Source organism: Centrocercus urophasianus, unplaced genomic scaffold (assembly GCF_019232065.1).
Source record: "Centrocercus urophasianus isolate 14NV4802_14NV808 unplaced genomic scaffold, USGS_Curo_1.0 seq_42, whole genome shotgun sequence".
NCBI classification, from domain to species: domain Eukaryota; kingdom Metazoa; phylum Chordata; class Aves; order Galliformes; family Phasianidae; genus Centrocercus; species Centrocercus urophasianus.
The window spans coordinates 2,762,472-2,789,701 of record NW_024885000.1 but is presented as its reverse complement, the minus strand read 5'-3'; the positions used below and the strand labels follow the sequence as shown (position 1 = coordinate 2,789,701).

General features: G+C 49.5%; 3 protein-coding genes across 8 annotated transcripts; all 3 read right to left on the bottom strand.

Annotated features, from left to right (window-relative positions):
• Positions 1-36: 36 nt before the first annotated feature.
• Positions 37-9,879, bottom strand: LOC122168436 (polymeric immunoglobulin receptor-like). 5 transcript variants are annotated; one of them, XM_042833787.1, is made up of 10 exons: positions 9,438-9,879; positions 6,325-6,432; positions 5,792-6,133; positions 5,326-5,655; positions 4,911-5,240; positions 4,068-4,350; positions 2,749-2,861; positions 2,193-2,328; positions 1,754-1,799; positions 37-1,211 (listed from the first exon to the last, which is right to left on the bottom strand). In XM_042833787.1, the coding sequence occupies exons 2-10, from the start codon at positions 6,404-6,406 to the stop codon at positions 1,173-1,175; spliced, it is 1,701 nt and encodes a 566-aa protein (XP_042689721.1). In that variant the 5' UTR covers positions 6,407-6,432; positions 9,438-9,879; the 3' UTR covers positions 37-1,172. The 5 variants fall into 5 exon arrangements, with proteins under 5 accessions (XP_042689721.1, XP_042689718.1, XP_042689720.1 ...); XM_042833784.1 differs by lacking the exon at positions 9,438-9,879 and adding an exon at positions 8,656-9,017; XM_042833786.1 differs by lacking the exon at positions 9,438-9,879 and adding an exon at positions 6,563-6,736.
• A 2,865-nt stretch (positions 9,880-12,744) lies between these two features.
• CUNH1orf116 (chromosome unknown C1orf116 homolog) lies at positions 12,745-19,346 on the bottom strand. 2 transcript variants are annotated; one of them, XM_042833792.1, is made up of 4 exons: positions 19,157-19,346; positions 16,622-16,821; positions 15,516-15,693; positions 12,745-15,176 (listed from the first exon to the last, which is right to left on the bottom strand). In XM_042833792.1, the coding sequence occupies exons 2-4, from the start codon at positions 16,712-16,714 to the stop codon at positions 13,936-13,938; spliced, it is 1,512 nt and encodes a 503-aa protein (XP_042689726.1). In that variant the 5' UTR covers positions 16,715-16,821; positions 19,157-19,346; the 3' UTR covers positions 12,745-13,935. The 2 variants fall into 2 exon arrangements, with proteins under 2 accessions (XP_042689726.1, XP_042689725.1); XM_042833791.1 differs by having other exon boundaries at positions 16,622-16,748; positions 19,157-19,345.
• A 3,251-nt stretch (positions 19,347-22,597) lies between these two features.
• YOD1 (YOD1 deubiquitinase) lies at positions 22,598-27,110 on the bottom strand. Its single transcript, XM_042833810.1, has 2 exons — positions 26,903-27,110; positions 22,598-26,603 (listed from the first exon to the last, which is right to left on the bottom strand). Exons 1-2 carry the CDS (start codon positions 27,108-27,110, stop codon positions 25,903-25,905), a joined length of 909 nt encoding a protein of 302 aa, XP_042689744.1. The 3' UTR covers positions 22,598-25,902.
• Between the last annotated feature and the right edge of the window lie 120 nt (positions 27,111-27,230).

The window sequence follows — 27,230 nt, the reverse complement described above, 5'->3', positions numbered from 1 at the left end:
TCTGCACGTTCTTTAAAAGGAAATATGTGTGGGTGCTTTGCTGTTGTGTTCAGCCTTGCTGCTCTGCTCCCCTGCTGTGGAATACTGAGGATCCCAAGCAGGAGTTCATTCTGAAGAGTGGGGTTGTTGGAAATGGAACTGTTTGAAAGCCTAAAGTCAGAGACAACTGAATTGTTTGTGTGGGATGAGACATTAACTTGCTTTCCTTTATTCTAATTAAAGCAATGATTTTGTTTTATTCAGGGCCACAGGAAGACTTTCTCACCCGCTCATAGGACAAGCTGAGGAGCTGGAGCAGGACAGCGGCTCTGGGGTTTGCGCTTGGCCACGATAAACACAGGTGTGTTTGCTTTTTGCACACCTACTGCTCTCAGGAGAGCCTTTCCTTTTTGGATGCCTGCATGTTTCCTTCCCACCTCCTGTCTGGCTGCTCACGTGCACAGAGATGTGCTTGGAAGGAGCTGGAAATGGTGGCACCGCAGTAGGCAGAGGAACCTTGGATGAAGGCAGCCAGTGAGGGCCTGCAGCCATTTGGGCGCCTTGGACAAGAGGCAGCTCCTGACAGACTAACAGCTTCTTTATCCAAACGTCCGTCTTTGCCCTTGAAGTTTCTGGTAAAACTGATACTTTGTCTCTGAACAAGATGGAATTACGCAAATATATTTGCTTTAACAGACAAGGAAGCGTCGTCTTGCCAAGTCACAGGTGCCAAAGCACTTTGGCATCTCCAGAACACAAATAACCCTTGCTTTGCTTTTTTTTTTTTTCCTCCAGGCTGAAGTATGGCACACAGTCTGGGCTGAAACCTTTGGTGTTGAACTGAAGTCTGACACGGTTTGTGCTTTGCAAAACAAATCCCTAAGGATGAGGATGTCCAAGAGTCAGACCTGCAGCCCTGAGGATTCTTGCATTCCATACCCAGCTCCCCATTGGGGTGCTCTGCTCTACAGGAGACAGTCAGGGTCGCATACAGGAACAGCATGGCTAGTTGCTTCATTTCGTTCTCTACACGCCACACAACAAGGCATTTGGCTGTGGAATGGGGAGCAAGGAAGAAGTGCTGCATGCTTTGAGGTTATAGCTGCATTTTGCCTTTCAGTAAAGGAGCTTCTGAGCTTATGTACATCGTGCTCTGAGAGGAGGGGTTCTGCCTGGGTTCCCTCAAGTCTTCATCATTCATGATGGAAAGAATATTTTTCACTGAAGGATTCCTGTGAAAAAAGAAAAAAAAAAATAAGCTGTTACATGGTAGCACCTTTACAACAGTTTTAGAAGTGATTTTATCAGTTTGGTTTTATGCTCAGCTCTTTGATAGCCACACTATATTATCCCAATGCTTTTGGAGATGTCTGTAGATTTGCTTTCTGCTTCTGATCAAAGTTGGTGGATGTTTCAGTTGGGAGGAAAGGTGTAAGCATCCACCCACTGGTGTGTTCCAGAGGGCAAAAGTTGTCACAACCAATTTTCCTTTGCAACAGTCTGCCTCTGAAACATTAACAGCTGCTTATAGCATCAGGGAGCTCGGGTCCAAGTGCACTGCGACAGGAACAGGAAACGCCATCACCAATCTTCTTGAACCACTGCAACAGTGATTTGGGTATTTTTTGTGATGGGGAGGTATATTTTACCAATACAAATCTCCACAGCTTGGGTATACTTGGAAATGTCTCCATGGGTGTTTTCTACAGCAGTAGGTTACCAGTCCCCCATGACAGCCCCATCGACTTCATGTTACCCAACAACAGACACTTACATACAACCTGGTCTGCCCGAACCTTCCGAGGAGAGCACGTATCATCCTGCACATGTAGGGCAGAAAAAAAATGATATGCTTACAACACTGATCAAGGATTGCTTCTGTAGAATACTGCAAGAGGTTGCAATCAATCAGATTTTGTTGGAACGAGCAAGCAGGAAGAGCGATAACGCGTTCGTAATGCGTCAGCAAGAATTGTAATCAACAGTAACATAAATTTATAGGCCTTGTATAGGATTTAATCAAATTATTTTGAAGATTACGGCTCAATGGCTCTTGGTAAGGGATAAAGGCAGCAGTTCCGGGAATGCAAACGCAATATTTGTCTTGCAGAGATGTTTTAAATGTTAAGCAACAAGCCACCTTAAAATTAGTTTTGTGACTCTCCTACTCAGGCAGCTGGCATTTGCAGCTCTGGTTGCAAGAAAACACCCACCGATGTCTGCCTGACTCTGCCTTGCATCCATTGGTGCTGTCTGGGCTGCTGAGGTCCTCCATCCCCTGTCCTTCAGTGGGACTCAGCCCAGTCCGCACCAGCACAGCTTCTGTCTGTCCCAGGGTGCTTCCTTCTTCTGAACAAAATGCATATATGTGGGGGAGGGAAAAGTTCTTCCAACGCCTACTTACATCTATGAGCATGGCACTGGATTAGCCTCTTGTATCCCAGCCTCATTCTTGTGAACAATACATTTGGATCAAGTACTCACCACTCTTCTCACTGAGTAATGGCCTTAAACTTTTACCTAGAGGCAACACAGCATGAGATTGCCTGCTGTTGGCAAGAGTTTCTCCAGCACCTTGGTCTGTTGTGCACCCATTGAGTCAGGTTTGTCTCTGTGGAGCACAGCTGTGTCCTTGCCCTTTATGCTAAGGTTTCCAAGCACTGTGGAGCTGTAAAGCTGTTTGTTCAATGTGCTGCTCCCCAAGAATGCAAGCAAAGCCCTTCCAGAAGAAACAACTGTAACCCAAAAGGTGTTCTATGGCCAACTTACCCATCTCCTTACGAAGCTTTATTTTGGTAAGGACAAGAACAGTGGTAATGATGAAAATCAGCAAAACCAGAGCTGGTATCACAACGGAGAGCAGAGAGAATTCACCCGATGAGCTGGAAAGAGGAACCATCGAAACTAAACAGGATTTTGAGTCGATTACTGGGCAGCTGAATGCAGGCTGCGGATTTTATAGCAAATAGCCTGATTGACTCAAAGGAGAACAGTCAACAAAGTCAAGCAGGCTTGAATTCATTTGATCTGGAGTTTGGCTTATGAGGAAGTAATTTCTACAGCTACCTCTGCTCTACCATGCTGGGTTTATGCTTCACGTTGACTTATCCCCTCCAAAAAGAAAAAGAGCTATTTTCATCACGCAAACTCCCAAGCAAGGTTCAGACTCTCTCTGTGACCTCTTGTAGGCTCTCATGCTGTTGCAGGGCATCTATGTGCTGTCTCCTTGAAGAATGCCATGAGTGCTAATAGAGTTTGACACACAGACAGTGAAGAATCCAACCCTTTATACATATATATATGTGAATTGAGGTTAGCAAAGTGCTCTTTTTGACTTGAAGGAGGCTGCAGGTGGTGAGAGCGGGGTTGGAGCCATGGTGCTTTTTATGCAAGCTCTAAGGTGAGCAGGGTTGCTGCTCAAGATGTCGGGATGGATTTGTGGACTTTGTGGTTTTTCTTCAGTTACAACTGATACCTCAGTATCTGATGCTCCTGTGCCAGCTATGCAAATCACCTGGTGCTGGATGGTGCCATAGGTGAGGGGAAGGGTCCAAAAGTTCGCAGCTGTCCTGCTTAGCAGGAAGCACAGGAGCTAAAATCACCAGGTGAGCAGCAATTTTGCAGAGAAGTGCCATGGAGTAATTACTGGCCAAAATAGCTCATGGCCTTGTGTTTAACCTCGTCCAAAGATAGGTCCTTATGCAACGCACCCAAACACTGCAATGCACTACAGGCTGCCTGTAATGACTGGGATAAGGTGTACAGTGAAGTATGAGGCAGCTACTGATTCACCAGCATTATTGCTCAAGCCTGCTGTTGCTTAACGCCCTGTCTCCATTCTAACCAAAGGAAAGGAACACATCTATTGACTCTGGCATCCGATCTACACCAAAAATTCAAGACAAGTTCAAAGATCCACACCACAGATGGACATGAGATATGCTTGCCTACTGCTTTTCTAATTACTTTCTTCTATCAGAGTTCATAATCTGCAGCATGTGCACCGCCTGAGTAGAGCCCAGGGAAATTGGGCGGGTTGGAGCAAAGCACCAAGGTTGTGGCTATGGGAAAGGTGGCCATGAACTTACCTCTGGCTGTAGGTGTCACTGTGGGAGGTCACAAAGGTGCTGGGGGGAGGACTGGTGGATGGATGGGGGCTGGTGCCCTCAGTTCTGGTGCCTGTGATGTATGCCAACATTGCGGTGAGTCTCAGCCCAGTGGTGTCTGTTGGATCCATGGTGTCTGTTGGTCCTGTGGTGTCTGTTGGCCATGTGGTGCTACTCTGTGTCACTACATGGTTGGAAGATGACCTGAACGGCAAAGTGGGGTTCATAGAATTGTGCCTTGCTGGGTTTGGTGAAGTGAAGATTTCTGCAAAGAAAATGGTTTGAATGCTTAAATATTCTTTTTTTTTTTTTTTTTTTTTTTGTAGAACATTCCAGAATTTCCAAAGATTTGCACATCTCATTTTGAGTCTGCTGATGGAAAAAAAAAAAAACAAAAAAACATGCAACATCATATGACCATTTCAATTATAGAAAGCAATTTGGGAATACTAATGAAAATCCGCCCAATACTTGGCCAACATTCCTACTTCAACCTCACTATTTCTGTCTCTGATAGCTGAAGAGTGAATTGCATCTGTTTTTTTGCATGCTGAGGTTCCTAAAACTGCAAGATAACCTTCAGTTACATCTCCACGCTGCACGTGTTGCACTCAGGATGTCACGTGCTGGCGTTTTGCATCGTGAATTATCAATGATATTTTCAAACAAACCAGATTTCCGCAGAAAGCTCAAATGTTTCTATAATCCCACTACGTTTATGCACGGAACAAAGGAAAACATGTGAAGGGGGTGTCCATGAAGGGATAAGGGGAAGAGTGATTAACAAAAGGAGAAGGATTGTGTTTCCAGCCAGCCATCGCCTACCTTTCTCAATGAGCAGTTTCATGGGGGTCGTGTGCTCCCTATGCCCGCTCCTGGCCCCACACCAGTACCACCCTGCATCCTCCTCTTGCAGGCGGCTCATCATCACGGTGTAGGTCCCACTGTCCTGCATGCTGTTGCTGATCCACATGCGCCCTTTGTAGGACTCCTGCACAAACCCATCGGTGTCCACCAGCAGGGAGCAGCTGGCCTTCTGCCACCTGCACAGGTACTTGCTGGTGTAGCTGCCTGCAGGGTCGTGGTGGCACCTGAGGGACAGTGAGCCCCCCACGCTGCCATGCAGAAACTTCACCCTCCGGGGCTGGGCAGGGACTGAAGGAAGGAGAAGTTCATGATGATGTTTGATATGGTTGCAATGAGCCCATGGGACACAGCAGCCCCCGGAGTCCCCTCCTACCTGTGGTCACCTGCAGGGCTACCATCTGCCAGCTGTCCCAGTCAGCTGGGCTGCCCATCCCACACTTGTACAGCCCCACGTCTTCTGGCCTTAAATCATTTATCAGCACTTTGAATGCTCCAGAGCTCTCCTGGGGAGTAATATAGATCCGTCCCTCGTAGCTCATTCCCACGTAGCCATCGGTGTCAGCAATGAGGATGCAGCTGCTTTTCCCCACTCTGCACCAGAGCCTCCTGGTGCCACCCCGGCTGTCCCCAGGTGGGCAGGGGATGGTGACAGAGCCACGGAGCTTCCCAAGGAACAGCTCAATTGGCCTCTGCGTGCCCACATCTGCAGGGACAGATGTGCGGGTGTCACCTCCTTTTGCATGGGTACTTTAGTCACATCTGTGGGTTTTACACCCACGACTGCCTAAAGCAAAGGGTGGCAAAGGGGGCCTGACCCTCTCCCTGTCCCATCACCGTACCTGCTGACACCGTCAGGTTCAGGCTGACGTGGAGGTCGCTGTTGGTGGGGCCAATGCCACATCGGTAGGTCCCTGTGTCACTTGTCTTCAGCTGTGTCATCGTCACCATGAAGGTGCCATTCTGAGGGACATCCTCCAGGGCCACTCGGCCCACGTGGTCTTCTGAGATGAAGTTGGTGGTGGAGATGATGGTGTAGCAAATCCCATCGCTCTTCCTTTTACACCAGAACTTTCTGTCATGCTTGTTGGCAGGCGTGATGGAGTAGAAGCACTGGTGGGTGATGGACCCTCCAACTGCACCTGACAAAAACCTGGGCCCATACAAGGTGCTTGAGGCTGGCTCTTTGGGGAAGGAGGGAAGAAGTGCATTAGGTACAGACGTGAACATCCATGTGGATGGGGAGCCTTACCGTCCCAAGCAGGGTGCCAGAGGCAAAGCTCCACCAGCCCTGGCCATCCTGCTCTGTAGTGATGGCGAGCAGTAAACCTCCAGCAGGAACATTTTGTGCCTGCGGAGTTTCCTGGTGACTCACCTTGCAGCAAAGCCACAAAGAGGAGGAGAACTTCCATCTCTGCCCTTCTCGAATGTTCACTCGGCAAACTTCCAAATCTCATTTTGGGTACAGTTTTTGCTGGTGTCCCTGTGAGCAACCAGAAAGGAGATTGTGGTTTGGGTCTGCAGAGCTGAACAGCTCCAAAAAGGCATGCACAGGGAGTTTGAAGATGGCAACGATGATTGCCAAGCCCAGATGCAGCCATGACCCATGGCACCTCACTGGGTCTTGCCCAGACCTCCGCAGCCCAAACTGGGGCCATCAAACATGCTTATCTTCTTTTTTTTTCCAGTGCAAAATCCCACCAGCATGCCGTATGCTCCTCCTGGTAAGGTGCAATTATCTTTCTAACCTTTTAATTTTACTTAGCTGTAACTAAACTTCTTTCAGGAAACCTTTGGCAGGCAGACTGCTGTTATCCATTTCCATATTTAGAAGTGATGTTTGAGTGTTTAGGAGGGGAATTACTTCCTTGTGCAAGTTAAAAATTGACTTTTGATTCCCGTAATTTCATCCTATGGAGTCCCCTACTAAAATTCTTTGAGATTTACTTGACCCCCACCACGATTCAAATCTGAAGTTGGCACAAACCAATTGATTTGTTTCATCCTTGCTAACTGACTGAGCTAACCTCAAAGCATTTTGGAGACAGGAATAAGGAAATGGCCACAATGCAGTGCTGTCATGAGCCTTATTTCCAGCCGTGGTGCTGAGCCCTGGCAGCAGCACGTGGGGTGGGTGCCTGTGGATGTGGGTTTGGTCCATGCAGCATCTCACTCCCTGAGCCTTGCATGCCTTGCTCACCTTGCCTACTTTGCACACCTCACACTGGGATTATGTGCATCTCTCCTATAGCTCCCCAGCTGCACTGCCTCCAGCCATGGGGCTTACAGACCCAGCTCAGAGCCAGCTCTCTGCCCCAGTTGCCTCTTTGCTGATGGGAAGTGTGGCTGGGACAGCAGAAATGTGCTCTTCCCTTTTCAGTGCAGACAGAAGTGCCGTGGTGGTGCAGCTGGCCCTGCATCCTCTTTGGGCAGTTCCCCTTGTTTTTATTCTCCCCCAGTGTATGAGGCAGTGGGTGCAGCTCTGGCACCCAAAAATTAATGAAGAAGTCACAAATTTTGCCAAAGCTCCATCATTTAGCTGGCCCTGCTGCTGACGACTCAGATTAGCATTCTAACAAGGCTTTCTTCCTATATGGTACATTCTGTGCTGGCATTAACTTGCTAAGTTCTTCCTGGCATTAGGCCATTAGCCTGGATGCAAAGTGCCTGCAGGCTGGTGCTGCTCTGTGCCTCCTTAGGGGTGGATGCCACGCTTGCACAACCACCCAGCTGCGATATTTTGGGATCCCATACAACAGCTTCACAGCCCCACTCGTTCACAGCTCCATTTCCTACCCTGAAGCAACAAGCAGAGTGTCAGCACTGGGCTGGGAAATGCCTGGGCTGTGCCTTCCAGGACCTCCACGAAGATGCTAATTAATAAGGAGATCTCACTTCTTCCAGGTCCAATTACCTTGAGCAATTCCAGCTCAGCGCCAGCCACATGCATTTTACTTGCAGCACCAAACATGCATTTTCTGGGTTATTTATGGCACGCTGAGCTGCACATGATTGGCAGCCATGAGGACTGGAGCTCTGGGTGCATCCATGCTGCAAACGACTGATGGATCAGATGGAATCTAAAGCAAAGCACGTCCAGCAGGTCTGTCCTATCTGTGCAACTGTTCTGCAGCGTTGCTGGGTTGCTGGGCTGCGTTCATTTACTAGGCACTGCCCACCACCAAATAACACAAATAGCAGCAAGCGACAAGAGAGCCAATATTACAAATCCCATTTCTTTTTGTTTTCTTCCTGTCTTCAGTTCAGTTTTCTGCAGTGAAAATGCCTGCGTGCCCAATTTTATTGCATCCGTCTGGTTAAACAGCCCTTCCTCCACCGCCAAGAATACTGCTGCTTAGCTGCTGCTCCACAACAACTGCTTAGCATCTCTCCATGTAATGAGAACTTGCCTCATCTACCTCATTTTTCTGTGTGCTCTTTGCAAAAATGCAACAATCCATTTGATAGCTTTAAGGAGAGGAAAGAAAGAATTATGCTAGCTCTAGAAGCAAAGGCAGATTCAAGCAGGAATGGGTTGTACCACTCTTCCTGCACTAGAGATGACAACTTGACGTTGCAGACCTATTGCATATTGACATCCATCCTTTGCAAAAGTGAAATCCATCAGAGCAGTGCAGGCTGCTGCTGTGTGATAGCACTGCACCCTCTTCAATAATAACTTCAGGGCAAAGTGAGGATCACCCACCTTAGGTTAGGATGCTTCTGCTTCTGGTCTGCGGCTCTGCTGGTCTCTGCTCAGCTCTTGATGTTTAATTCTTTGTTTTTTAATGTAACGATGTTTAGAGTTAATAATGATTTTGCTCTATTGAGGTTCAGCAGTGCATTGCTGAGCAAGTTGGAGACAGCCAGAATGACAGAAATAGGAGAAATGACAGTGATGTACTGAATATGGAACCTGCAGAGTGCTCCTTTTTAGCCACTTCATGATGGAAAGGAAACCAATGAAGAAGCCAGGAGCAGAAACTGCACAGTTCTGAGGAATTCCCCAGTGCTTCAGACAACATGCAAAGTTGTAACACAAAGGAATGGTTTTTAATTACTAGCACTGAAATGCTCTTTGCTGGGAAGGGCCTTTAGGCAGAACTTCACATCAAGAATGAACGTTGTGTGTGTTTCTCCCCACTTCTGCAGTCTGAACCACCCTGATGCTCATCCTCTGGCACCACATTCTAGAGGATTCCAGAACGAAAGTCTGTTTTCTGCCTCAACAGTTGTTAAAGTTTCTCACTGCAGCAAGCCAGTGAGAAAACTGGCTTTCCAGATAGTTATAATCATGTTAATGGAGGGAAATTATATTGGATCATTGCACCATAGCCTGATTAAACCAAATTGCCAATCAGCTAAAGAGATCAAAGTTGAGAAATCAAATCAAAGCAGCATGTCACTAAGGCACGTGGATTTTACTTGGGAATATCATTATGATCTCTCAGTAACTTGTCATTTTGTAGTGATTAGTTTCTTTCTTACTTTAATTGTGCTGCATTTTAACTGCTGTGCATTTAAAGTTTGTTGGTTAGTGGATTGCACTGCTTCCAGAAAGGCAGAAGTGCGCGTAGCAACAGTTGTGATGTTGTGGCAGACTTTGCTCTGTTTTTCCTACAAATAAAGATGATGGATTGAAGCACAGTCAATGCACAGCAGTGCTGGAAACGCCCCAGGTTGGTTCTGCCCTCTCCATACCCACAGGTTTTGCAGGACATCACACTCCATGTGAGAGCAGCAGGTGGTTTGGTGCTCATGGCAAAGCCAATAGATGTGACTTGCTGCAAAGCTTTGCTCTGCCCTGCCCAACGTGCCAGGGTACAAAGGTTGGACTCCCAAGCTTCTGGGGCACAGGTATGCTTTGAAGCCTTGGATCATGCTTTCTGAAGCACTTGGATTTTCCCTGGACAAAGGTGTATCTCCATCCAGCGGTTTTGCTTTCTTTATCATCGTTTGATGACTTAAACTGCAGTCGTTTTGTTGCTTTGTACCAAACCTGTGCAATAACCAGCTCCCAACACCCATTCAGCTTCAGTGATATCAGTCTCCCTAAGGGCATTTATTTGTTTTTTACCATGTTGATGGCAAAACCACTGGATTGCAATAAAATGTGGCACATAAAACCGAGGGTGAGAAACACCTCCATGCTGCAGGTAAGAACCAGAACTCCTTGTCCTTGTCCTTGCCCTGCTGGAAGCCATAACTGGGGCTCAGATGGGTCTGGATGACACCTGGATGGCAGCTGGGATCTCTCCATGCCCCACACAAATGATGGAGCAGCAGTGACCCTGCAAGACCCCATGGCTTGTCACTGGGGTAAGAGTCAATGCCCATGGGGAGCAGAGATCTCAGCTCAGGAGGTGCAGTGAAGGGTCTGAGTTCCATTGGTGCCTCAGTCCGGGAAGCATTCTGTGTGCTCAAAGGTTTCTGTCCTAATTGCTTTATTGCTGCTGATAAGACACAGCCTCTCTACTTCCACGCCGATGTTAATAATTCATTTTAACTGTGGCACTGGGTTAAGTCCCCCACATCTTCCTTTCTCTTGCCTTTCCCTGGCTGTTTCCCAACCGTTCCCTCGCTATCTGCGTGACCTCAGTGCAGGAACAGCTGACGTCCCTTGCATTGCTATGGGAGCCGTGCTCCTGCCCTTCGGTGCGGCTCTGGGATGGATGCGGGCGGAGGGGATCGGGTTTGAGCATCGTCACCTCGTGTCGCGCACCGCCACCGCGTGTCGCTGCCGCGGATCTGTCACGGCAGCAGAACGCTGCTGCTGAGCCCTGGTGGGGAGACGTGCAGTTTGCAGGTCACAGCTGGGAAAAGAACACTTCTGGAGAGTAGTTTTCTATCTTTTTTTCTTTCTTTCTTTTCTGGTTATTGGGATGCAGATTCCTTATTTTTCCAGGTACAGAGTGGGGCACGGCGCTGCTTCTGCATTTGCTTCCCTGAAGGAAGGGGCTGCGCTCACTGCTCAGCATCCAGCTGGTGGGAAAGGGGAGGGCACCGCGAGGGAAGGAAGCGAGTGAGGGGAGCCCAGCCGCACGGGGGGGAGGTTAAGGCTGCTCTGTTTGCTCACTGCCTTGTTCAGCATAGGAGTGGTTCAGCACAGGCACCAGAAGAACGAACACTCATGGCTTGTGTGTGCCGGACTCTCCCTTCCCCATCACCAGGATACTCATGCTGATGCATTGTATGCTGTCATTCACCTTGCTGGTGGGACATTGCACGGGTGACAAAACCTGGTGACCTGCCATCAGGTGAGCTTGGCATCCCATGGACTCCTTACAAAAGGTGAGGAGAAGGACTTCTGGTATGCAAAGCTGCAGCAGAACGACAGCCCCATAGCAGGGACATGTCCCCACTGTCCCCACATTGCATTCCAAGTGCTGCAGCTGTTCCTGCATTAGGAGTGAGCTCTGGCTGCAGCAGGGTGAGAGCAAAGGCAGCGGCGTTGCTGTTGGATGAGCTCTCCTGAGAGCAGCCGGTCGAGCCAGGTAACACATCCTGAGTCACTCTGATGAGCAGTGGGGTGGCAAGATGCTTTGGGTGGAGGCTGATTGCTTTTGACCCAGGTGATTTGAAGGGTTAGTAACAGAGATAGCAACCAGCTGCTCCCTTTCCTCACCTGGGTATGAGGCCCCCAGGTGTCCCAGGCTGACCCCAGCTTGTCAAGCAGGGACACCTGAACTCCCCACCTCCTTGAGATGAGAAAGGAGAGAAACAGAGCAGCGCTGGAAGAAAGAAGGGATATTTTCTCAGCATTATTCACAAAGCAAGGGGCATGGCTATGGCAGAGCGCTGGTGCCAGCAGGCAGAGGCAGGGACTGCATGGAGGCAGTGAAGGCTTCTTCTGTTACTAAACAAGAGCTGGCTCTCAGATAATTTACAGAATTTGCTCCTTTGAGCCATGCTTCCTTTAATGCACCGTGGATGGGCACCATATTGGGCCCCCAGTTTGTTTTCCCAGTGTACAGTTGTGAAGGTGCTGTTTGCTAATAAATGAGAACAACAGCCTGTGCTTGTTTTGCAGTGCCCATCAGAGTTAATGATTAAAGAGTAGCTAGGGCAGTGTTGTTGAAACAGTGTTGTTGAAAAGTCAGGTGTTATCACTGTGCAGGAACCCCTGTGTAAGGAGCAATAACAACCCATTCTGTCTCTTACTGAACTTCAAAGCTAAAGAGCATTGGAAACCAAAGAACAGCTGAGGTGTCTCTGAAACAGGAGTGTGTTCACCCTGCCTGTGCTGCCAAGGGGGACGCAGTGGCTCACTGGGACTGAACTGGTGGTTGCTGAGCACAGATTTTAAGAGCAGGAATGAAGGACGTTGTTTGAGTTTGGTTTTGAGATATCAGGTAAGTTTGCATCGCTGGGAAGTAAAGCAAAACAAACCACGACCAGAGAAAAATGCATGCACTCGAATGGGATCAGCTTGTCTTTCTGTCTGCTGTGTATCAGCAGGCTGTGAGCTCCCCACACTGAGCACTGTGCACATGGGGAACACAGTCAGGAGGGTTTGGGACCAGAACTTACCAAAACACTTCTCCTGAATTTGATCTTTGTAATGGAAGATGGATGTAAGAGTGCCTTTAATTGGGCCGGCAGCGACAGGCTCACACAGACATGGAAATGACATGTCTGAGTGTTGTGGGGTGGATAGTTAAAAAGTGGATACGCAGCCTATGCAAAATGCAATGCTGAGTGTTTGGGTCTTTACAAACACTGCTGTGATGTGTAAGCACACTGTATAGCCTGCATGAAGGCACTGAGGGCAAGTTTACCAACTCTTCACGCTGTATTGTAAATATTATGCTCACTTTTCACCGCTATTTTATTATTATTATCATTTGTAATTTTGCTTCAGACACAAATCAACCAAATTATGCCCAGAGTTAAAAGTACCGGATCTGCTTTGAGAGGTACCCAATCCAGAACCCAGGAGAAAAGTTGGAGTCTGGCTGAACCTGGGCTTTGTTTCTGTTCTTAGAATCACAGAATCAGAGGTTGGAAAAGACCACCGAGATCATCCAGCCCAATGATCACCCCTGCAGCACCGCTCTTGCTCTTCTCCTGCACACCCCGAGAAAGCCAAGCACCCACCACAGCTCTACCAAGTATCTCTTTGTTCTATTCCTGGGTCTCTGCACACAATATGTGAGTATTTTTAGGACAGAAGCAAGCACGTCTCTGCAAGAACAGCAGCAATCCCTGCAGCTCCCTGCACCAGCTGTGCTTGGGCCACAGGCTTTGGGCTCAGCGATAGGAGGCAGCAGCTGCAGCAGCACCTGATCCCACTGCCCTCATTAAAGAGGCTCTCTGCCCTGCTGAAGTTCCTTCTAGTCTGCAGAAAGGGGCAGTGTGGACTCCATGGGGACGTGGGCTAGCTGGGGCTGCTCCTGGTGTGCAGATGGGCAGCATCCAGCCCCCACCCAGCGCTGAGCTACCCAGGCCCTCGACTTATGAGTGCAAATGATTGCCAGGGAGAGGGAGTGCAGCCTAAACGTCACAGGAGAGATTGAGCTCTGAGTGAAGGGGTCAGAGCTCTGAAGGCAAGATATCTGGTAAGTCCATTTTTCACAGCCCATTGCCTTTCCAGAACAAATTCCCTGCTTGGACGTAGCAGCTGTTTCCTCCTGTGAGCAGAACCCTGCCATCCCCCTCGGGCACCAGCATCACAAATATCACAGAGACCCAAACCTTGTCTCTTTCTTCATCCATAGGCAGCCCCTTTTAAAGCAAGCCAAACCTGCAGCTTCCCCTTTGTGACAGCCCCTAAATGCATTAATGATTCTGCAGATCATACCCCAGCCACACGCTGGCTGTGTACAAAACATCCTATACAAGTGGCACTACTTTATTAGGCACGATGTCCTGAGCGACTCCACGAGCAGCAGGCCCCATGTTTCCCCCCCGAGCTGTCCCAGCAGCAGGTGCTCATCCAGCAGAACCACGCAGGCTTGCAGGCTGTGCTCCTCGCTCTCGCTCAACGCTACTCCTTCAGCAGGCCAAGCTTCCTCAGTGCCTCCCGCCGGTGCTCCTCTGTTGAACCCTTGGGGGAAATCTTCACGCTGACGCAGGAGCGGGTCGGCCGGGGGAAGCTGGGCAGCGGGCTCGATCTTCTCTTGCTGCTCTTCTCCACCTCGGTGGGCTCCTTCAGTGCAGTAAAGTCCTTCCCTGCCCCGAGGGACGCGGGCCGCGGTCTGCTGCTGCGCAGGAAGCTGGGTGCCAGCCGCTCGATGAAGGACATCTTGCCCAGGGAGCCGCTGCCCTTGACGCCCGGCTCCTTGGCCATGCAGCTGCCCAGCCCTACGCCGGAGCGCTCCAGGGTGTTGGATTTGAAGTTCATGGCCCGACCCGCCGGGGCTGTGCTCGGTGCTGCCTGGCCCTGGTTGCAGGGAGGTGGCACAGGGCTGGGCTGGGCGCAGGGCTCCTGCAGGTCCTGTGGCAGCCCCAGCTTCTCCAGGGCTTCCCGCCGGGCCTTTTCTCTCTCCTTGGGGTCGTGCTGCCCTGAATTCTGCTTTTCTGCAGCAGTGTCTCCAGCAGAGCCGACGGGTGATGGCGGTGGTACCTTCACCTTCTGCCCGTGCTCCGCACCGAGCGGCACTGGGCTGGCTTTGCTGGTTCTCAGGATAATGTTTGGTGGCAGTTTTCGTGGTTTGGGGGCTGTGGGAGGCCCACGCTTGGTTTCGGGGTCCTGCGGGACCTCCTGTGCTGCTGGGTGCTCCGCTTGGCTCTGAGGAAGCGCTGCGCTCTCCTGGCCCATCTCTTGGTGTGGCAGTGATGTGGGATCGGGGTCAGCAGCCATTCCCAGGGCTGGACGGGGCCGTGTCCAACTCTCCTCTATGTTGTCTTTTCCGGCATCTGAGCCATTGCTTCGTGACTGCTCTGTATGGCTCTCCTGGTTGTCCTGGAAGGGAGCTGGAGGTGGGATGATCAGGGATCTCACCTCTCTTCTCACGTTACCTTGGCCAAGCCTGCCCTCCTTGCCCATCTCCTGTGGAGATTTACCCATTGGCACCAGGTCCTGCATGGTGTGCACATCTGTTTTGCCATCAGCTCTGTTTGCTCTTTGTGCATTTGCTGCAGTGATGTTCCTAGGAAGGCTGTGGTAGCCTGGGCTTGGTGCCATTGCTGGAGCTGAGCTTGGGAAGCTAGAGGAGCCCTCGGTGCCCTTCTGGTCGGCTGCATGCTGCTGAGCTGACCTTTCAGGAGGATCCCTCTTCTCCAAATCTAGGCAGAGAGAGATGAGAAATCATGCACTGCGCTGCACATGCACACAGGATATCTTACCATTTACACAACGCTTCTTCATGTCTGGTGATGACAAGCAGAGAAGCTCTGCCTAGCAGTTCTGTTTGCCACATATCCAGCACTTGGGAGAACGCAGCTGGTGCCCTACATATCCCACCACACACAGCCTCCTCTCACCCATGGAGTGATAAAAACCATCTGGCTTTTGCTTACCAAATTAATAAAACTGGGGCAACGCTCCCTCCCTGCCTGCCAAGGAAACTCACCCCAGTGTGGAAATCCTTTGCAAATAGGGCTGGAGTCCAATTCCCAGCTTACCCTGGGGAGCAGAGTCTCTCTTCAGCCATGCCCTGGGCAGCTGGGAGGCCTCTGCATAGTCAGTCTCATCAGTTGAAACCCCACTATCTGCTTCTGCATCCAATGAGCCAATGGTTTCTTCTAAGAACATCAAGCACTCCTTCTCTTCCACAGATAAATAGTCATAGCTGTTATCACTCTGAGAAAAGAAGGGAAAAAAAAGTACTGATAGGAACTGCAGTGCGCTTTTATTTATCTGGGGGTGGCAGTGTCTCTCCTTGTTCTCCCACTGACACCGCAGCTTTGAAAGGGACACAGCGAGATCCTGTTTAATTTTTGTTGCATTTCAAGCATCGTGAGATACAATCACTGTGGAAGTGCCAAGTCAAAGTGCAACATGTAGTACACATCATTAAAAAGCTGAAGTGCAGGAAAGGATGGAGCATGTGTCAGATCAACAACCACGGGGGAGAAATTGTTCCAGGTGGAGTTGTTTTGCAAAGAGGCGCCTTCCCAAGCCTTGCACCATGCAATACTGCAACCAGTTTGTCCATCCCTAATAAATTTTAGAGGGTTTGGTTCTGGTTTGCAGTACATCAAATGGAAAACCTGCCCAGGACTGAGCTCTGTCCTAGCACATATCAATTATGCTCCAAGTCAGACAGGATGTAATTAAGCCATCAATCTTGGAATCAGTGTTTGGAGACAAACAAGTTTTAAGGAACAGATAATGAAAAATTGCACATCTACACCCATTGTCCCAGCTCATCTCCACCTTAACTCCTAAACCCATCTCTTGTCAGCCAGGGAGGAGTACAGCTCAATGCCTTCTCCAGGTGCAGTCACCCTCATTGGAGCCACTGTGACCCAGTTAACCTGCTGGTGCTGGGACAACCTGCCCTGCCCCTGGGCTGTGCCAAGGGCTCCCGCAGTTTGGTGTTATTCCCTGAAGAAACCAAGCAGTGAGCTTGATCGCTGCCGAGTAGGTGTGAGAGATCGTGAGCGTTTTGGGGTCAGGATCCGTGAGGTCCTTGTGCTGCCACAGCAGTTTTGAGCAGAAATCCAACCGAAATCTCATGCTGAAGGGAGTGAGCCATGTCTGGGCTGAGCGCAATGGGACGACTTACCCGCTGCGAGTGGTTGGAGGCTGTGCTGACCATGCTGTCACAGCTGTCTGAGTTGCAGGCAGCCATGCCCAGCCCCAGGTCCTTTCCAGGCATGTCACGGGCTGTGGTGCGGGCTGGGACAGCACGGCTGGAGCAGGAGAGAGGAGATGTGTTAGGCTGCAGGGCTGCTGCGTGCAAATGTGCGCTCTCTTAGGCTGCTCCTAGCAAGGAAAAGGCATTTTTGAAAGCACCTTTGGAAACGATTTGGTTTTTTTTCCAAATGTATTAGAAATGGAGTAAGGCCTGGAGAACCTATCCCATAAGGAGGGTGACGATTTAATCACCCTGGAGATGTGGTTCCTGAGCAAAGGAAGGAGCTGCAAGCCTGCAGCAGCCATGCACACTGACAGGCTGCAATTGAGGAGAGCTGGCAGGGCTGTTCCACCCTAAGCTGAGAGCCCTGCCTATGGCTGGTAGCACCTCCACACCCACCCAGTGCCCACTGAACAACAAGTAGCCCTTGGGTTTTCTGCGTGCAAGACCATTCTGGGGCAGGGACCCCAGGATCCCATGCAGGTCAGTTACACTCACAGCATGCACAGCAAACAGTGCTTCACCCCCGGGGGAAAAGACAAAGCAGCCTACAGAAGCCATAATTATTTGTATCTATAAAGCATTAATTAAAAAGGTACTGACACCACCAATTACGTGCTTTCTTTGCTTGCACCGCCCATTCTTTGGGAGATGAGAGCAGGGCTGCAGAGCACAGCAAACAAACGCCCTCCCCAACACACACAGGCCCACGCAGGAGCAGTTGTTTGCGGGCAGACAGAGGAGCTCTTTGTGCTGCAACCTGGCCACAGGAGCACACTGCTGCTTTTCTTGGTAGAAGGATCAGGGAATTAGATCTGGTGATAAGCGAGCAGATCTGGCTGCTCGTTAAGACAGTCAGACCCTGAAAGAATTCTTTTGTAATTGCAATATGCCACAGAAATCAGATTTCACCGCCCACAACCTGGAAGATCCAATGCTTCCACTCAGGAGGAACCTAATGCTTCAGGTTGGGTTTTGCAGTATTTACTGCCCAAATTACAGCTGAGGAAGCAGAGTTTTTGAAGCAGAACTACCCCCAGTTCTTCGAGTTTGGAGAAGCTTATAGCCAGAGCTGTTAGCTCTTGGGAAGCACAGGCTGGGGCTGGGGATTTTCAGCCTTCCCAAGCTGTGTAACTTTGCTGCAAACACCATTTGCAACGTGAAACATAAATCTGCTTCCAGGCAGCAAGAACCTATTGCCTGCTGGATGGGGACCCACAGGATTGCTGTAATGTTCTGCACTGCTTCCTACCCGCTGCACAGACCCGAGGGCGCAAAACAGGGAAGCGAAAGTCTTGCTTGAACTTGATGCTGGAGCAGCATCCTCTGTGCAATGCCACAGCTGCAAAGCAGGCAGACCCGAGCAGGGGCAGCCACATGGGGGTCTCCGAGCTGATTACTGGTGGTCAGCACGTTGGGAGAAACGATCTGAGCAGCCCTCTCCTTCAAACAGTGTGAGCGGGAGGAGGCAAAGTTCAGCAGGGAGCGTCAGGAGCTGCGCAGGAACAAGGGGCTCATTCTGCTGTGTGCTGTTCTCAGAGGAGATTACTGTTCTGACACATTCATCCGATTCAGGAGAAGGAAAGAGGAAACCAGCCTTGAAAAATCTCAGTTTTAAGGTTCAGAAGGATTTTGCAGTTCGCTCCTTACAAAAAAAACAACAGGTCGGCCACAAACTAAACATTCTACCAAGTGTTTAAAGTAAATTAAAAGGATACTTGAAAAGCTGTTTCTCGATCATGTGTTCTCCCACTAAAAGGGTTTTCCAAGAGGCCACTTTTTATTTGAAACACAAAACTCGCTGGGGCAGCTTTTGCAACATCTGCTGTAACTGTCCTCTGCAAAGCTTGCCGAGCCCTCAGACATCAAAGAACTGCTGGGTAGCAATTAATGCTAATTGCTTTATTTGAAGAGGCTACTTTCTTCTAATCCCAGCGCGACTACCAGAGCTCTATCGCAGCTCTCCAGCAGCGTTCACCAATGTCAGTGCTTTTTGCAGCTGTACTCTGATGCCCTACACCCACTCACAAAGGGCCCCATCCTAAACACAGAGAGCACGAGGAAACGGAGCACAGGCAGCTCCTGGCCTCTCCGTGCAGTGGGACAGATCCCAGCCCAGGGTGACCGAAGGCGATGGCGCAGTTCTCCAGTTCCTCCTCTTTAAACAAATAGGGCGCACATTTCAGTTTCAAGAGCTGAGTTTGCTGTTCCAATAACGAGTTTTACGGGTGTCCCGCAGCTCTCCAGCACCACTTTCCAGCCCCCCCCAGTCCCCATCCTGGTGCCACTTGGTGCATCAGCTCTGCCATTCTTTCTCCTTCCAAAGCAAAGTCCCCAACATGAAGGCACCGCAGCCCCGTGCCCCAGGCAGAGACACTCAGCTCTTCACCACAACCACATTCAGCAGGAAAAGCAGAGAGAGCAGAGAGCAGGAAAGAATAAAGATTTTTGCTCTTTTTTTACCAGGATGTCCGACGTCCCCCGCTGCCCAAATCCTCGTCCTGGTCACGTCTATCCCAGCACGTCTTTGCTTTTCTGTGCTAACCAAACACGGGCAGGTTACACATTAACTCCCAGCACTGATAAGGCTATGCAGGGCACAGGCAGCAGCCCGCCCGTCACCTGCAGCACAGCCAAACCACGCTCATCCCAACCCGAGCACAGGGAGCTCCTTCCTGCAGCTGGGCTGGGGTCAGGGTGCAGCACAGCCCCTGCTCTGCCGGGTGTGCAGCTCTGCACAGGGTGCCCGGGGGGGGGGCAGAGCCCAGCGAGCGGCTGCGGGCTCCCGGCACCACCCAGCACCCTCCCTTCCTGGCCTCAGCACGGGTTTCACTGGAGACTCCTTAATCCGACATCCTGTTCTGCAGCATAGTTGCTCGCTGACATCTGGAGGCCCTGACCAAAACGCCCTTTTGGCAGTGATTAAGCCCTCCGCCGGGTGTTGGCGCTGGGTGCTGCGTTGCCGCACAGCAGGTTTCTTCTCTTCTGTGGTTTGGGGCATTGGGTGCCTCAGCTTGGGGCAAGAGCTGGTTCCTTCACAGCTCTGAGCATACAGATCGTTGCCGGAACAGAATGAGGCTCATGTACCACCAAAGCTTTCCATGATATCGTGTTTTCCCACTGTACACTTTACGGGGATTCTTTCGTAGAAGGAAAGGAGAGAGCCAGGAAAACGGCAGATATCTCAGCAGAAACCCTGCAGGGAGATTCCAGCCATCATTCAGGTTCTCATGCTTTAATGATTTTTTTTTTTTTAAATAATATGTTGCAATATGTGCCCTGCTACACAGAACAGGGAAGTGGAAACATGGGTTATTTCAAGCTGCAGAAGGATGAAGGGAAAGCGGATGAGTGGGGAGCACAGAGCTTCCCAGCAGCGCTAGCAAGCCACAGCTGTGCCCTGTTACAAAAGGGCCATGTGGGCTGAGGAGCAAATCACAGCAGATTGGGAAACTGGAAAGTGTGGGGAGTCCTGTGCCAGCGCTGTCCTCCTGTAGTCACACAGCAAAGGTAAGAGATGCGAACGTGGTGCTTTCAGTGCAGCTGTTGCATTGCTGGAGCAGTGCAGCAGCCTGGGACTGTAGAGCTTAGTGCTTCTGGATGCACTCACTGGCACAGCGCTGGGTGGTGCAGTGGTTTGAGCAGCCTGGTTTGTGATGCTTTTTGTTTAGTTGCCTTTGGTTCTGAGTCTGCTTAGAACATGGAAGCATGGCAAAACCAGATATGTTTTGTTACATACATGGAAACACAGAGAAAACTGAACAAACACTCCTGATGGAGAGGCCGTGTGCTGAGAGCACCGTGCTGACAGCACTGGGACCCAAACCCACGCCATACAATCTATAGAGCTTGCTGCCTGAAAGGCTCTCTGTAGATCAGAGAAAACATCCTGTTCCATTAAGAGAAGTCTTGAGCTGCTGAGAGCTGACTTCTGTACAGCATGGATGCCTGGAATGAACCTGTTCCTTTTCTACACTCTTCCTCTGACAAACAAAACCAGCTGCTACTCAAAATAAAGCGTGATTTCACGTACGTGGTATGAAGTCTATGCAAATAGTCAAGTGATGCAAAGAAAACTCTCCAGAATGCTGTGAAAGGTCTTTGGCATGCTAACAGGCACCTCGTGCCTCGCCCTCTGCACAAACAGCAGAGTGTGGGTGATTCAGGTCTGGCATGGAGGAACTGCATCCACACAGATAAGGCACTGCTGACATAATGACCTGGGTTTGGCTGCAGGGCTGCTGGACCCTCCCCTCACACTGAGCTGTATGTATGCGAGCTGACAAACTAATTATGGAAGAGATTGGGTAATCCTCTGGCTTGGAGAAATAAGGAGGTCTTAGTATGGCTGTGAACTGAGAAGGAACCCAATTTATTATCTCGATTTTAGAGAAAAGAGGTAGAGATCTCCATGGCTTGCTTAGCATTAACCCTACAAACGAGGAGGCAGCTCTGGCTCTGCAGTGCAGTTCCCAGCACTTTCCCCAAGGCACTGATTAAAAATAATCCACAAGAGCACTGCAATCCTGGCCAACCTGATTTTGCTAACCCTCCTATTGCATTGCTCTGTTACAAAAACCCATCTGCTGCTCACACTCAGAGGAGTGAAATCTCGATTTGAGCAAACTGAAAGGAACTTCATTCTGTTCCATCCGGCGCAGAGTGAAACCTGATGGTGGTTGTAAGACTGAAGGCGCAGCTTCATTTACAACCCAGGCAGACGTTTAATTTGTATGATGAAGAGCTGCAATTTTCCTTAAAGCAAGCTCAGAATGCAGTGTTCCTCTTATGAAAGTTTTCCCCTGCTGGGACAGGGCTGAGCTGAGCTTGGTGCAGGGCTGGCTGGCCCATGGGCACGTGGCATCGCGTGCAAGGCAGTCAGCAGAGTTCTGCTGAGATCAGATGCTGCCCTTATTGCTGCCTGTCCCCTCACTCCTGCTTCCTCTGTGACAGAGCAAACAATGCTGGGAGGTCAGACGTGGTTGGAGCGATGGCTGCTGTGTTCCTTTGCTGTAAGTGCAGCTTCTGGAGGGCTCTGTTGGCTGTGTCGGAGCACAACTGTTGCACTGTTGTGTATTTGAACAGGTTGCTGTTGAAAAACTAGGGTGGGAATGGGACATTCCTCTGCAGGTGCCACAAGGGAACAGGAGGTGCAGTGAGTTCTGACCCTGCACCACACAGGGAGGTGCTCCTTCCTTCTGCCTTCTCCCCACTATTTCTTCTTCTTGTCCAGAACCAAGGAATCACACACAAACTCATGCTCTATCAGCTCTATCAGGAGAATTTTGCTTTTCCCCTTTCTCTCAAAGTCATATGAGGAATTAAGCACTTATTAAAGGCATGGAAAAGTAACTGCTTCGCAAACTGAAGTTGCCGTGCCATTATCCCAGCAAGCCACAGCTATAGCTGGGGAAATACAGACTTGGGCTGATTTCCTCCTAATATTGCCCATGTAGGCAATTGCTTCCATGAAATGGACAGGATGTTACTTAAACAGAGAAGTCCTAATGTCTGTTTAATGACATGTACATCTAAATGGAAGAGTATAAACCTCTTTGGTCACTCCTCTTGATGCCCGAGTACATCAGGGAGGTATTTTACTATTTTAAAAGCATAAAATTCTATTGCTGAAGATGTGATTTTGTATTTTTATATATTATGTGGCTGGAAAAGTTGAAAGTGAAGATTTGTCCTCAAAGGGCTGTGGGACAGAGCCCTTCTTGATATGGTCATCCCTTAGTACCAAAGGGAAAAGTGAATGAGACAGAGAGGAAAGCAGATGTAAATTACTTAAAGATCGTGCTACAGATGTGAAGGCTGTAAAAAATGCACTGGTGGAACAACAGTGAATAGAGCAAAAACCTGGCATTCAAGAGCTGAGGCAGAGACTACACTAAACAAGGGTGCATGCATCAGTCATGTTTATTGGTGCATCGACAATTTTTGCAGTTCAAGTGACGTGTTTAAGGAAATATATCATTCCAAATGGTCTGCACTGATGGTACATGAAGTGGAACGCTGTATTACAGTGGTAATTAAGACTTGAGAATCACTTGCTAACACCATTTGCTCTGCTGCTGACATAGCGAAGTCCGCGCTCGGTATCTGCTGAGCACGTAAATTCAGACCAACTTTTAAAGTGCTGTTAAATCCATGAGATGTGCATCTCTTCCTACAGTGCAGTGCTTGTAAAAGGCGACATGATGCAGGTGTCAGGCTCTTCTTATTTAAGGAAGGATTTTAGTGCTGGTGAAGTGGCCAGCAGGCACTGGAAAACTGAAGTTCTTCACTTAACTGACATCTAATACAGGCAAGGAAGCCAAGATGAACAATGCAGCTTCTACCAAGCCCACCTCTGAAGTAAGAATTTCATTTTCCAGGGCCTGAGTAACTGCTGACCTCTGTGCTGAAGCGTTCAGTGAGGAAATTGGTGTTTAATTTCAACCTGGATGGGAGTAAGTGGCATTGGTAAGGACACACACCCATAGCTTACAGGCTGCCTGCCTCCACCTGAGCCCACAGCACGTCTATTCTAAAATATCTGTAACAACAGCTCAGTGCAAACGTATCAGCGACGCTCAGAAATTCACCCCACTGCTGCCAGGATCCCATTTTTGTGGTACTGCCACAGCTGCATCATTAAGGGCAGATAAACACTGCTAAAAAGATGTTAAAAAAACATCCTGATGTTCCATTCTTTTACAACTCCCCATTCTAACGCAGCTCAGGAGCTCCTCCAGCTCTGTCCACATCCCCACTTATTTGCTCTTTGAAACAGTTTGTCAGCACAGGATAACATCAACGTTTACAAACACAAATTACAGCTGTCCCGTTGATATTTTGTAAACCAAAGGGATTTTATTTTCTAGGCAACTCCATAAAACACCCAAGTGGTGACTCTGAGGCATCTCCCTCACACGGAACTCCTGCTCTGTTAGTGGATTTGCTATGCAGACACGATAAAGCAAAGCTAAACACTCCAGGTTCAATACAACTAATTTTAAATTTAAAAATACTGCAACTGAGAAGTAATTCCCCAAAAGTATTTGGACAGGCTTTCAGAAATCCACCCAAGATACAAAGCTAAAAAAATTCCAAGTGTTGCTCCCAAAAGTCCACGCCGTTGCAAACGTGGCAGACAATAAATACGTATCTTCCTCTTCGACAGCACTTTTGTTTCAAAGACACCCAAAGTACACCTCTCTGAGGTAGGTATTGTCCATGTCACAGATGGCAAACGGTGAGGAACAGCTCCTCGTCCCAGGCACCTCACCTCTTCAGTGCGAAAGCTGAGAACATGATTTAGGGTTGATATTCTCTTGGTCTCATTCCTAGGCAGCATTTTGTCTCAAGTCGTATCAGTGTCATCTTCAAGTTCCCTCTTCAGGTTCGTAAGCTTCTCGAGGGCTGTTGGTAATGATTTGTTTTTTCTCATGATGGATGAAAAGCAAAGTGTGGTTTAACACTGGAAGCAAAGTGGTTTTCTATTGGAAACTCCCAACAGTGTGAACACGTATTTTAATACTGAGATAAAATGAAAACTGGTCCATAGTGCTTTTGGCAATTCTATTCTTTATCCTTAATTATTCTTGCCTCCATTTAGCAAAGCACTCGCACAATTTCGCTCCGTTTCCTGCGAGATCCCCTCTGCATTTCAAAGTCCAATTCAGCTGAGAACCTCAATTTGCTGCTTACAGAAAACGGGATTTTCTCAGCAGGAGTTCAGCTATGAGCCTCAATGAGCGGAGGCCTCTAAAACTAAGATTGATTCCATTTGGAAAGCAGGTTTGTTTCTGCCTCAAACTGAAGATGCACGTTCCTGCTCTCCATTTGTAGAAGAGCAAGAGAGGTAATTGGAAACAGAGTGATAGAAGGCTAAGAACGTTGTAAAATTCCGTAAAACAAGTGTGTATTACAGGCATTACAAAGGAAAAAATAAATCCCCTTCAGTACTACGCACCTCTACAGCACCTTTTAAAAGTCCTCAAAGCACTTACTGTTAAGCTCACAGCTTTGCTGCGAGGTAAGATTGATGAAATCAAATCCACCTTCCCTGATTCTGAGCAGTGTGAGAAGCAGGGCGTTTCACCCAGCTTGTTTTGTTCTGACAGTTCAACTGCATCCTTCATTATCCGAATTAAAGTCTTGCTCCTCGACAGTCATCGCTGACAAATCAAACACATTAAGGCAGAATGCAGATGAAGAAACCTCAGGCCTCCCTTCCGGATTTACTACTCCGTCCTTCTAAAAAGGGTAAGACTTCTTACCAGCAAAAACAACTGAGAACTAGACCTTAAAGTGCTCATTTACAGTATTTGGAATCTGCTACAGCTTAGTAACACTGTGGCCGTGAGATCAGCTACAGCCAAATGAAGACCATTCCAATGTATTAGACAGATGCAAATTAAGATACTTCCCTAATTACCGTATTTTCCTCCTGCCAGAAGTTGAGATATTAAGAAGAACCCAAGTATTCCCAGTAACATGCCTATGTTCCGATGCAGTGTAAACACCAAGGGGCTGATAGTTATTTTCCAAGCAACTAAAAACTACCTATGGAGGATTAATAAGTTTAATTCAACACTTAACCACCTACTCGTTACTTTTAAGAAGGCTATCTTAAAGCTTAAAGGCCACCTCTTCCTCTAAAGCCGTGACTTCACAAACGATACATTCTACTTCTGATAGTAACATAGTGGAGGGCAGCTTTAGGGATGCTCTTTCCACTAAAAGCTGTGCACCCTATGAGCAGCAGCAGGGCTGCTTCCATGCGCAGAGTCTATTTTTTAGTATAAATAGTGCTGATACACACATTTCCTAAACCCTTAATTTAATTACCCTGAAAACATAATACTAATAGATTAATTCAGTAATTTAGAGGCTCGCTTTTTACACTAGTATTGAACAAGCCTGGTTCTGTATGGCCACTCAGAGCACACACACAAAGAGAAGATTATTTCAGAAATCAGGTTTTAGCTGCCAGTGTATTTCACCTGCCAAATGACTCTAAATTAGCATGCGAGAAGACAACCTATTTCAGATCAGTTGGAAAAGTCACTAACCCCACAAACCTGTGCATCTTGGCCATCGTTTATACGCTTTTCAAGCTCTGTGAACGGAATTTTGTGATTACATACAGCTTATCTGGAAATCCAGAATTTGATTCCGGATGAGTGAGGTAGTAGATGTAACCATCCTCATGCAGGTTGTCACACCTCCCCAAAGTTGGTGTGTCCCGTCTCCTTGGCGTGTTCTCTGGCTTCCACTTGTCCCGTCAGTCCCTTCTGGCACACCATGCACCTCAGCATGAAGCGATTCACGTCAGTGAACTGCCTCTTCCGTCTGGCTTCGTCTGCTAGCTCCAAGGCTTGTGCGAGAACAACATCATCAGAAGTAGAGAAAATGGTCTGGGGAGGAACGTCCGAGTCGGGGATTTTACGCTCGAGCGGATCGTAATGAATCCCATCATAGATCAACAGGACCCGCTTGGTGTACCCGGCATCCTCCCCGAAACGATCGATTCTGACTGTCTGCGTGTCCACCACACAGATTTCACACTGATAAAACTTGGATAAAATGGAAACCTCGATGGCTCCCCCCCAGGTTTCATCCCTCCGGATCCAGTCGCAGTATTCCCTGTTGGTTTTCCCCAGCACTGCTTCACAATACGCCTCGGGGTCGCTGGCTACGATCTGTGCGATGAGGCTGCGCATCTCCGGGGCACAGCCGGGGTCGTACACACCTCCCTCCACCACGTAATACACGCTGGTGAACAGACACGAGTTATCAGCTGGTACCACCCTCCTGGCCAGCACGGGGACCGCTTCCCTCACCGCCATCATCCTCTTGGCCACGACCGGAGAGCCGGCGCTGGGCTTGGACGTGTCCTCCTCCACGATGAGCGTGTCTCCTGTCAGACAGAGGGGAGAGCTGAGCGCACAGATCGGCACAGAACCGAATCGCTAAGGTCTGAAAGGAACCGACAGCTCACGCCCAACCACCGACCCATCCCCGCCGGACCCACGAGTGCCGCATCCCTGCGGTTCTCGAGCACCTCCAGGGCGGGGACCCCGCAGCCTCACCCGGCGCTCCGCTCCAACCCCCCCTGGCCCGCCGCGCTGGGTCACAGCCTCGTTTAATTAAGCTAATTGCAGCCCGCGGGGCAGCGGAGATGATAAAGCGCAGGCGCTGCCGCCCAGCAGGCCTCACCCGAGTGGATGCCCAGCTCGCCCAGCCGCCGCTCGCCGTCGCTGAGGTCGAGGCTCCGCGGAGGGAAGCCGAGCAGCAGCCGCTGGGCAGGGGCGGGGACGCCGGTGAGGGCGGCCAGGGCGGCCTGCATGTCGCGGAGACGGGAGTGTGCCGTGAGACCGGGCAGCGGCTGGGTGCCGCTCCGGGCCTTGCAGCGCAGCCGCAACATCCTTCGCGCGGCCGCCGCCCCCTCCTTCCTCTTCCTCCCTCCTCCTCTTCCTCCTCCCCCCGCCCGCCCGTCTCTGCTTCCGCCCCGGCCCAGCGCCCGCTGTTTCTCGCGAGATCTTTT

Coding starts and splice junctions, on each gene's coding strand:
- LOC122168436 (XM_042833782.1), bottom strand. CDS start 6,607: ATGGCCCCAGTTTGGGCTGCGGAGGTCTGGGCAAGACCCAGTGAGGTG. Junction 6,134..6,324: donor CTTTGTGGCTTTGCTGCAAG/GTGAGTCACCAG, acceptor CCTTCCCCAAAG/AGCCAGCCTCAAGCACCTTG. Junction 5,656..5,791: donor GAACCTGACGGTGTCAGCAG/GTACGGTGATGG, acceptor CTGTCCCTGCAG/ATGTGGGCACGCAGAGGCCA.
- CUNH1orf116 (XM_042833792.1), bottom strand. CDS start 16,714: ATGCCTGGAAAGGACCTGGGGCTGGGCATGGCTGCCTGCAACTCAGAC. Junction 15,694..16,621: donor CCTCCAACCACTCGCAGCGG/GTAAGTCGTCCC, acceptor TTCTTTTCTCAG/AGTGATAACAGCTATGACTA. Junction 15,177..15,515: donor GAGAGACTCTGCTCCCCAGG/GTAAGCTGGGAA, acceptor CTCTCTGCCTAG/ATTTGGAGAAGAGGGATCCT.
- YOD1 (XM_042833810.1), bottom strand. CDS start 27,110: ATGTTGCGGCTGCGCTGCAAGGCCCGGAGCGGCACCCAGCCGCTGCCC. Junction 26,604..26,902: donor CGAGCTGGGCATCCACTCGG/GTGAGGCCTGCT, acceptor TCTGTCTGACAG/GAGACACGCTCATCGTGGAG.